The sequence below is a fragment of the Cyclopterus lumpus genome, chromosome 1 (genome assembly GCF_009769545.1).
Source record: "Cyclopterus lumpus isolate fCycLum1 chromosome 1, fCycLum1.pri, whole genome shotgun sequence".
Lineage (NCBI taxonomy): Eukaryota > Metazoa > Chordata > Actinopteri > Perciformes > Cyclopteridae > Cyclopterus > Cyclopterus lumpus.
Window position 1 is genome coordinate 26,907,149 of NC_046966.1, and position 11,688 is coordinate 26,918,836.

General features: G+C 43.8%; 1 protein-coding gene across 1 annotated transcript in view; it reads left to right on the plus strand.

Annotated features, from left to right (window-relative positions):
* The first annotated feature begins 677 nt into the window (after positions 1–677).
* LOC117729216 (spectrin beta chain, non-erythrocytic 1-like) overlaps positions 678–11,688 on the plus strand; it is a 54,119-nt gene continuing 43,108 nt past the window's right edge. The window contains 2 exon segments of the mRNA XM_034530084.1: positions 678–806; positions 9,469–9,693. Coding sequence (XP_034385975.1) covers positions 9,543–9,693 — 151 coding nt within the window. The 5' untranslated portion in view covers positions 678–806; positions 9,469–9,542.

The following is an 11,688-nucleotide window of genomic DNA, read 5'->3' on the forward strand; positions in this document are numbered from 1 at the left end:
ACTGCCGCGAATGAGCGAGGACCCGTTCATTGCTGCTCGCAGCTTTAATTATTATTATCTTCTAACAATAACAGTCAAATATTGTATTTATTATTTATTTTAATTTGCCCTCGATGGACTGGTTGCCCTCGATGTCCAGGGTGTCCCCTGCCTTCGCCCTATGTCAGCTGCGGATAGGCTCCAGCGCCCCCGCGACCCTAATGAGGATAAGCGGTATTGAAGATGGATGGATGGGATGGATGGATGGATGGATTTTAATTTGATAGAATTTCTATTTAAAATACTTCTGCTTCACACAAACTGATCCAATAACATTCATATAATCAATATATTCATGTTCCATATAAAGTTATGAAATATGTTAATATGTTTTATAGAGAAGGTTCATTGACGTCATGTTATTAAAGAGGAACAACTCTTTGGAGGAAGAGGAGGAGGGGAGGGCAGGAGGAGGGGGAGGAAGAGGAGGAGGGGGGGGAGGAAGAGGAGGAGGGGGGGGAGGAAGAGGGAAGGGGGGGCAGGAGGAGGAGGAAGAGGAGGAGGGGGAGGAAGAGGAGGAGGGGGGAGGAAGAGGGAAGGGGGGGCAGGAGGAGGAGGAGGGGGGGAGGAAAGGAGGAGGAAGGGGGGAGGAAGAGGAGGAAAGGGCAGGAGGAGGAGGAGGAGGGGGGAGGAAGAGGAGGAGGGGGGGCAGTGCGGATTCCTTCCCGTCATTCCCTGCAGCAGCAGCAGCAGCAGCAGCAGCTCCTCCGTCGGACTCCTCTCGTCCTCGGCTGAAGTTTGCAGACTCGCTGAGATCTTCTGAGCAGGTAAGCAGCTCTTGCTGGTCGGTACTGGTCTCTGCTGGTCTGTACTGGTCTCTGCTGGTCTGTACTGGTCTCTGCTGGTCTTTACGGGTCTCTGTCTCGCTGAGCTGTGATTGGAGCGGAGCGATACACTGATCCTCCGCCAACTTCCCGTCCCGGAGACTCGGTTTGCTCCGGGTCAGAGGCTGGAGGTCCCCCCGGAGGCCCCGGTCCTCTGTAGCCGGGCCGCGGTGCCCCTCCGCCCGCATGTCCTGCGGCCCTATCCCCGCTTGCAGCCATTCGAGTCTGCAGGAGGATGGAGGAGAATAACGGTGCGCCATGCATGAGGCAGAACCAGGCGTGGCTGCGGGAGGAGGCGTGTGCGCGTGCGCGCGGCACAATAACCAGGACGTGCTCGGTGTGTTTTGTTGTCCGGCCTCCAGCTGCTGTCCCCGGCATGGGGAGGCTCAGCAGGCCGGGGCGTAGCTCTTCACACTCGGATAGAGAGAGCAGGAGGTCCGCTGAGGACCCGGACCCGGACCCGGACCCTGCAGGCCTCGGGACCCTCAAACCTCCCAAATCCGTGTTGTGTTTTCTGTTGACTAAAGTTCACCGAAGCTAAACGATCAGAAACTGATAATCAATCAATAACTGATTACATCTCAACTTCCGGTTCCTCGTTGTGTTGATTGGATGCTTTTGTAGTTTAATGTTTTTCAACTTTAAAGGACTGGTTTTTATATTGTATTCATCAAATAAGGCATCAATCAGTAATCAATCAATGATTAACCAATGATCACTCTGGATGATGGAGATCATCTCTAGGTTCCCTTGAATAGACTGAGAGGCATTTGGGAACCCGCAGACAGTGTGGGAGAACCACAGAAGGTTCTATTAGGAACTTTCTCTCTACAGAACATTCTGTCAATTCCTTAACCTCCACGTTGGACCGCAGAACGTTCTCCACAGAACGTTCTGCATGTACTCGGAGAACACATTAGTGTTAATGGACCATGACAGGAAGTAGCCTTCCATCTCTAGAGGTCCTCTGGGAACGTTACAGGAAATGTTTACGATGGAAACAGGAAGTGGAACCCGTATCAGCCGAGTATTTGTGAATCATATTTACTTGTTTACATTTTGTTTACGGGTCAGACTGTAAATAAACAACAGCTTCCTGCAAAAACCAGAAGTCCCAGAAACAAACAGCTGGTGATCAATAACGATCATCTGATGAGTTTCAGATCCATAACTCATGAACATGAATAATGAACGTCCTGCTTTTAGAGCCATTGAAGGTAAACGAATCAAACGCACCCAGACACCGTCACCATGTTGGGGAGAGTACCACGTCCAGGTACTTTATACTGTACTACATGTAGTACTTCATACTGTACTACAGCTCAGAGGTACATGTTGTACTTTATACTGTACTACATGTAGTACTTTATACTGTACTACATGTAGTACTTCATACTGTACTACAGCTCAGAGGTACATGTTGTACTTTATACTGTACTACATGTAGTACTTTATACTGTACTACATGTAGTACTTTATACTGTACTACATGTAGTACTTTATACTGTACTACAGCTCAGAGGTACATGTAGTACTTTATACTGTACTACATGTAGTACTTCATACTGTACTACAGCTCAGAGGTACATGTAGTACTTTATACTGTACTACATGTAGTACTTTATACTGTACTACATGTAGTACTTTATACTGTACTACAGCTCAGAGGTACATGTAGTACTTTATACTGTACTACATGTAGTACTTTATACTGTACTACAGCTCAGAGGTACATGTAGTACTTTATACTGTACTACATGTAGTACTTTATACTGTACTACAGCTCAGAGGTACATGTAGTACTTTATACTGTACTACATGTAGTACTTTATACTGTACTACAGCTCAGAGGTACATGTACTTTATACTGTACTATAGCTCAGAGGTACATGTAGTACAGTATAAAGTACTACATGTAGTACTTTATACTGTACTACAGCTCAGAGGTACATGTACTTTATACTGTACTACAGCTCAGAGGTACATGTAGTACTTTATACTGTACTACATGTAGTACTTTATACTGTACTACAGCTCAGAGGTACATGTTGTACTTTATACTGTACTACATCTCAGAGGTACATGTAGTACTTTATACTGTACTACAGCTCAGAGGTACATGTTGTACTTTATACTGTACTACATCTCAGAGGTACATGTTGTACTTTATACTGTACTACACCTCAGAGGTACATGTAGTACTTTATACTGTACTACAGCTCAGAGGTACATGTTGTACTTTATACTGTACTACATCTCAGAGGTACATGTACTTTATACTGTACTACACCTCAGAGGTACATGTTGTACTTTATACTGTACTACACCTCAGAGGTACATGTACTTTATACTGTACTACACCTCAGAGGTACATGTAGTACTTTATACTGTACTACACCTCAGAGGTACAGGTTGTACTTTAACTGTACTACATCTCAGAGGTACATGTAGTACTTTAACTGTACTACATCTCAGAGGTACATGTAGTACTTTATACTGTACTACACCTCAGAGGTACAGGTTGTACTTTAACTGTACTACATCTCAGAGGTACAGGTTGTACTTTAACTGTACTACATCTCAGAGGTACATGTTGTACTTTATACTGTACTACACCTCAGAGGTACATGTTGTACTGTACATCTCAAAGGTACTACATCTCAGAGGTACATGTAGTACTTTATACTGTACTACACCTCAGAGGTACATGTAGTACTTTATACTGTACTACAGCTCAGAGGTACATATAGTACTGTACACTGTACATCTCAAAGGTACTACAACTCAGAGGTACATGTAGTACTTTATACTGTACTACAGCTCAGAGGTACATATAGTACTGTACACTGTACATCTCAAAGGTACTACAACTCAGAGGTACATGTAGTACTTTATACTGTACTACACCTCAGAGGTACATATAGTACTGTACACTGTACATCTCAAAGGTACTACAGCTCAGAGGTACATGTTGTACTTTATGTTCTATGTGTTCTCGATATATACGTAGAACTGCAGTACATGTAGTATCTTTGTTATTTGAACCTGCGTTTCTTCTAAATCTTCAGGTCTTTGATCCTCTGAACTTATTGATTAACGATCACCTGGTTGTTTCTAGTCTCGAGCTAAGCTAAGCAGCTTCATGTTTCTACCGGTGAAGGGTGGGGTCATCTAACCAGGAAGAGGAAGTGTGTGTGTGTGTGTGTGTGTGTGTTTGACTGAGTGAGACAGTTGTATGTGACACACAACTGTCTCCCTGTATGTGTGTTGTATTTCCTCAGCTGTGACTGTCGGACTCTGAAGAATGTTTGACAATATTTCAGGAGTTTCTTTTCTGTGAGTTTGTTCAACATAAACACATAAACACACATAAACACACACACATAAACACACAAACAAACACACAAACAAACACGCACACATAAACACACACACAAACACACACATACATAAACACACACACACACATATAAACACACAAACAAACACACACACATAAACGCACACACACACACATATAAACACACATTAACACACACAAACAAACACACAAACAAACACACACACACACATATATAAACACACACACACATATAAACACACAAACAAACAAACACACACATAAACACACATTAACACACACACATATAAACACACACACATAAACACACACACACACATATATAAACACACATTAACACACACAAACAAACACACACACATATAAACACACATTAACACACAAACAAACACACAAACAAACACATAAACACACATTAACACAAACAAACACACACACATATAACACACACATTAACACACACACAAACACTCACAAGAGATATTTGTTTACTATGGAAGAGACATGTTAGCATCAGAGACATGTTAGCATCAGAGACATGTTAGCATCAGAGGCATGTTAGCATCAGAGACATGTAAGCATCAGAGACATGTTAGCATCAGAGACATGTTAGCATCAGAGACATGTTAGCATCAGAGGCATGTTAGCATCAGAGGCATATTAGCGTCAGAGACATGTTAGCATCAGAGACATGTTAGCATCAGAGACATGTTAGCATCATTCATCAGAGACATGTTAGCATCAGAGGCATGTTAGCATCATTCATCAGAGACATGTTAGCATCAGAGACATGTTAGCATCAGAGACATGTTAGCATCAGAGACATGTTAGCATCAGAGACATGTTAGCATCATTCATCAGAGACATGTTAGCATGGAATGAGTTTCTGTCGTCATGTTGGAGGAATGTTGAGTGATGTGAACCAAAGGGAGGGGCCCATAACACTTCCTGCCTCCCCCCCCCCCCTCTTCCTGCCATGCTTCAAGGGACTATTGCCCTATTTGTATCCCCAAATATCTCTATTTAATGAGTCTGGATTAATATTCCTGCTGTGTTAACGTTCAGATTAACTCCTTTATATCCTGTTTAGTTTAATCTACATAAATGCTTCAAACTAAATACAAGTACTACCAGCAAGTACAAGTCCAGTACTCAAGTACATGTACTTAGTTATGTTCCACCTCTGGTTCTTCTTGAGTTACTCTCCTGACCTCTGACCCGGCGTCCTCCTAAACTGCAGCCGTCGGCTGGTCAGAGATGTGTTTCCATCATCCAGCAGAGGATTCTGGGAAGTCAGATCCATTAATGGTCCCTGAGGACGTCCTCTGGATGTCTGAGTGCTCTAATGGTTCCTTCTGCTGCTCAGTGCAATAACTTTGATGTGATCTTGGAGCTCTTTACTTCCTCCATTAACTCCAGTCAGCTGACCGAGCAGCCAATGGGAGCCCTAACTATAAGCACTATTAAAGAGGAAAGTCTTAAGTCTATTCTTGAATGAGGTGACTGTGTCTGCCTCCCGGACTGAAAGTGGAAGCTGGTTCATAAAAGAGGAGCTTGATAACTGAAGGCTCTGGCTCCCATCCTACTTTTTAGGACTCTAGGAACCACAAGTAGCCCCGCATTTAGTGAGCAGCTCTCTAGTGGGGCAATATGGTACTACAAGCTCCTTAAGATATGATGGTGCATCACCAATCAAGGCTTTGTAGGTGAGGAGAAGAATTTTAAATGTGATTCTTGATTTTACAGGGAGCCAGTGCAGAGCAGCTAATACAGGAGTCATGTGATCTCTTTTCTTAGTTTTTGTGAGTACACGAGCTGCAGCATTCTGGATCAACTGGAGGGATTTAAGAGACTTATTAGAGCAGCCTGATAATAAGGAGTTGCAGTAATCTAGTCTGGAAGTAACAAACGCGTGAACCAGCTTTTCTGCATCTTTTTGGGACAAGATGTGCCTGATTTTTGAAATGTTACGTAGATGATAAAATGCAATCCTTGAGATTTGCTTAACGTGGAGTTAAAGGACAAGTCTGGGTCAAAGATAACTAGAGATTCTTTACAGTGGTGTTGGATGCCAGGGCAATGCCATCTACAGAAACCACATCACCAGATAATTGATCTCTGAGGTGTTCAGGGCCAGTAAAATAACTTCAGTTTTGTCTGAGTTTAACATCAGGAAGTTGCAGGTCATCCATGTTTTTATGTCTTTAAGACATTCTTGAATTTTAGCGAGCGGGTTGGTCTCCTCTGGTTTGATCCATAGATATAATTGAGTATCGTCTGCATAACAATGAAAGTTTATGGAGTGTTTCCTGATAATGTTGCCCAAAGGAAGCATATATAAGGTAAATAAAATTGGTCCAAGCACAGAACCTTGTGGAACTCCGTGATTAACGTTGGTGGTCATTGAGGCTTCATCGTTTACAAATACAAACTGAGATCGATCTGATAAATAGGATTTAAACCAACTTAGTGCGGTACCTGAAATGCCAATCGACTGATCCAGTCTCTGTAATAGGATGTCATGATCAATGGTGTCGAACGCAGCACTAAGGTCTAATAATACCAGTACAGAGATGAGTCCTTTATCAGCACTAAGGTCTAATAAGACCAGTACAGAGATGAGTCCTTTATCAGCACTAAGGTCTAACAAGACCAGTACGGAGATCAGTCCTTTATCAGCACTAAGGTCTAATAATACCAGTACGGAGATGAGTCCTTTATCAGCACTAAGGTCTAACAAGACCAGTACAGAGATGAGTCCTTTATCAGCACTAAGGTCTAATAATACCAGTACGGAGATGAGTCCTTTATCAGCACTAAGGTCTAACAAGACCAGTACAGAGATGAGTCCTTTATCAGCACTAAGGTTTAACAAGACCAGTACGGGGATGAGTCCTTTATCAGCACTAAGGTCTAACAAGACCAGTACAGAGATGAGTCCTTTATCAGCACTAAGGTCTAACAAGACCAGTACAGAGATGAGTCCTTTGTCAGCACTAAGGTCTAACAAGACCAGTACAGAGATGAGTCCTTTGTCAGCACTAAGATCTAACAAGACCAGTACAGAGATGAGTCCTACTTTCTCAAGGATCTTAGAGAGGAAGGGAAGGCTAGAGATCGGTCTGTAGTTAGCCAACACCTTTGGATCATCATCACAAAACATGATATCATCACAACATCATTACATCATCACGAAATCATTACATCATGACATCATCATCACGGCATCATTACATCATCACGAAATCATTACATCATGACATCATCATCACAACATCATTACATCATCACGAAATCATTACATCATGACATCATCATCACAGCATCATTACGACATCATTACATCACAAAATCATTACATCATCATGATATCATCCATCCATTATCAGCTCTTATCCGGGGTCGGGTCGCGGTGGCAGCAGGTTCAGCAGGCCGACCCAGGCTTCCCTCTCACCCGCAACACTTTCCAGCTCATTCTGGGGGATCCCGAGGCGTTCCAAGGCCAGCCGGGAGATATAATCCCTCCAGCGTGTCCTCGGTCTTCCCCGGGGCCTCCTACCAGTTGGACGTGCCCGGAAAACCTCTAATGGGAGGCGTCCAGGAGGCATCCTGACTAGATGAACCACCTCAGCTGACTCCTTTGGACACGAAGGAGCAGCGACTCGACTCCGAGCTCCCCCCTGATGTCCGAGCTCCTTACCCTATCTCTAAGGCTGAGCCCGGCCACCCTACGGAGGAAGCTCATTTCGGCCGCTTGTATCCGAGATCTCGTTCTTTCGGTCACGACCCAGAGTTCGTGACCATAGGTGAGGGTTGGAACGTAGACCGACCAGTAAATGGAGAGCTTTGCCTTCCGGCTCAGCTCCCTCTTCACCAAGACGGACCGGTACAGCGCCTGTTTTACTGCTGCAGGCGCACCGATCCGCCTGTCGATCTCCCGCTCCACCTTACCCTCACTCGTGAACAAGACCCCGAGATACTTGAACTCCTTCGCTTGGGGGAGGCAGTTTGCCCCCACCTGGAGGGAGCAATCCGCCGGTTTCCGGCAGAGCACCATGGCCTCAGATTTGGAGGTGCTAACTCTCATCCCTGCCGCTTCTCACTCAGCTGCAAAACGCCCCAGTGAATGCTGGAGGTCACGGCCCGAGGAGGTAAACAGGACCACATCATCCGCAAACAGCAGAGAGGCGATCCCGAGACTCCCGAACCGGATCCTCTCCGCCCCCTGGCTGCGCCTAGATATCCTGTCCATGAAGGTCACGAACAGGACCGGTGATAAAGGGCAGTCCTGGCGGAGGCCAACACCCACCGGGAACGTGTCTGACTTACTACCGAGGAGACGAACACAGCTCCTACTGCAGGCGTACAGAGACCGGATGGCCCGTGCCAACGGGTCCGGCACCCCATACTCCCGCAGCACCCCCCACAAAAACCCCCGAGGGACCCGGTCGAAAGCCTTCTCCAGGTCTACAAATCATCATTACATCATCACAACATCATTACATCACAACAACATTACATCATCACAACATCATTACATCACATCATCATCATCATGACATCATCATGACATCATCATGACATCATCACGACATAATGACTAACAATACAATACAATACATTTCATGTCATTTAGCTGACGCTTTTATCCAAAGCGACTTATAATCATGTTACATTCATACACCGTAGAACAGCTACAGGGAACAATTCAGGGTTAAGTGTCTTGCTCAAGGACACATCGACTGAACCGCCAACCCCCTGATTGAAAGACGGACCTGCTAACCACTGACCCACAGTCGCCCTATCATCACGACATAATGACATCATCATCACATCATCACGACATCATGACACATCATCATCATGACATCACATCATCATCATAACATCATGACACATCATCATCATGACATCACATCATCATCATGACATCATGACAACACCATCATCCAGATTCACATCATCACGACATCAAAACCGCAGAAGAAGACGAATGTCTTCACATCTTCAGAGCACTTGATCAACATGATCAACTGACCTGATTGAAGCGCCATCTAGTGGCTCAAACTGATTCAGTGTTGTGTGTATGTGCTACTGTATTGAAGTACAATGTTTGGGTACTTTACTGGAGTACTTTTATGTTACGCTACAAGTAGGTCTTCATTTGTGTTTCAGTCTGACGTCATGAATACAATGTTCTGTTGTTGATCATAATGAGAATGTAGACTTCCTGTTGTCCTGCAGGGCTCGGCCTGAAGCTGCCAATGTGGATGCGTCATCGCTGACTTCGAGGCGTGTGTCAGAGGTGAAAGGTCACGATGACGAAGGTGGCCGCCGATTTCGACCACATGGAGCTGCAGCAGCAGTACAGCAGCAACGACACGGTGAACAACCGCTGGGACGAAGAATGGGACAACGAGAACAGCTCGGCCCGTCTCTTCGAACGCTCCCGCATCAAGGCGCTGGCAGGTAGGAGCCCCGCCCCCTTAAATTATCACCTCGAGTCAGCTGGTATGAGGTCCATGTGTACCGAAGACTCAAAGACAGACGACTAAAAAAAGACCACAAAGACATGAAGGATTAAAAGAACTGTCTCACTGGGTCTGTTTTCATATTTTATAAAGTTAAAGAACACAACCAACAGTCTCAGGTAGAGCTGGTGGTGTAGTGGCTCAGTTACAACAGTAGAGGGCAGTCAGGTGATCACTGGAGAGTAAACAAACTTCACATGTCGACGGTCACATGTATGACATCATAACTCTGATGTCATACAACGCTGAGTCTCTTTAATGACTGGTTACTTCAGGAAGAAGATGAGGAGTATTGCTATTTAAAATGAAGAATTTGTTTAAATGTTTTAAATGTGTTTTATTGTGAAGGGGTTAGCTCTCGGATGTTTTTTTGTGAAGGGTTTAGAACCTTAGGTGTTTTATTGTGAAGGGGTTAGCTCTCTATAATGCACTATGACCTACTATGAGGTAATATGGTACTATTCAGTTTATTTTGTATAACCCAATATCACAAATTACAAATTTGCCTCAGAGGGCTTTACAATCTGTACACATACGTACGATATTATATTACATACTATAAGCTCTCTAGTGGGGTAATATGGTACTATGAGTTCTCTAGTGGGGTAATATGGTACTATGTGCTCTCTAGTGGGTAATATGGTACTATGAGTTCTCTAGTGGGGTAATATGGTACTATAAGTTCTCTAGTGGGGTAATATGGTACTATAAGTTCTCTAGTGGGGTAATATGGTATTATAAGTTCTCTAGTGGGGTAATATGGTACTATGAGCTCTCTAGTGGGGTAATATTGTACTATGAGTTCTCTAGTGGGGTAATATGGTACTATAAGCTCTCTAGTGGGGTAATATGGTACTATGAGTTCTCTAGTGGGGTAATATGGTACTATGAGCTCTCTAGTGGGGTAATATGGTACTATAAGTTCTCTAGTGGGGTAATATGGTATTATAAGTTCTCTAGTGGGGTAATATGGTACTATGAGCTCTCTAGTGGGGTAATATGGTACTATGAGTTCTCTAGTGGGGTAATATGGTACTATAAGCTCTCTAGTGGGGTAATATGGTACTATGAGTTCTCTAGTGGGGTAATATGGTACTATGAGCTCTCTAGTGGGGTAATATTGTACTATGAGCTCTCTAGTGGGGTAATATGGTACTATGAGTTCTCTAGTGGGTAATATGGTACTATGAGCTCTCTAGTGGGGTAATATGGTACTATACGTTCTCTAGTGGGGTAATATGGTATTATGAGTTCTCTAGTGGGTAATATGGTACTATACGTTCTCTAGTGGGGTAATATGGTACTATGAGCTCTCTAGTGGGGTAATATGGTACTATACGTTCTCTAGTGGGGTAATATGGTACTATACGTTCTCTAGTGGGGTAATATGGTACTATGAGCTCTCTAGTGGGGTAATATGGTAATATGGTACTATACGTTCTCTAGTGGGGTAATATGGTACTATGAGCTCTCTAGTGGGGTAATATGGTACTATACGTTCTCTAGTGGGGTAATATGGTAATATGGTACTATACGTTCTCTAGTGGGGTAATATGGTAATATGGTACTATACGTTCTCTAGTGGGGTAATATGGTACTATGAGCTCTCTAGTGGGGTAATATGGTACTATACGTTCTCTAGTGGGGTAATATGGTAATATGGTACTATACGTTCTCTAGTGGGGTAATATGGTACTATGTGCTCTCTAGTGGGGTAATATGGTACGATGAGCTCTCTAGTGGGGTAATATGGTACTATGAGTTCTCTAGTGGGGTAATATGGTACTATGAGCTCTCTAGTGGGTAATATGGTACTATGAGCTCTCTAGTGGGGTAATATGGTACTATACGTTCTCTAGTGGGGTAATATGGTACTATGAGCTCTCTAGTGGGGTAATATGGTATTATAAGTTCTCTAGTAGGGTAATATGGT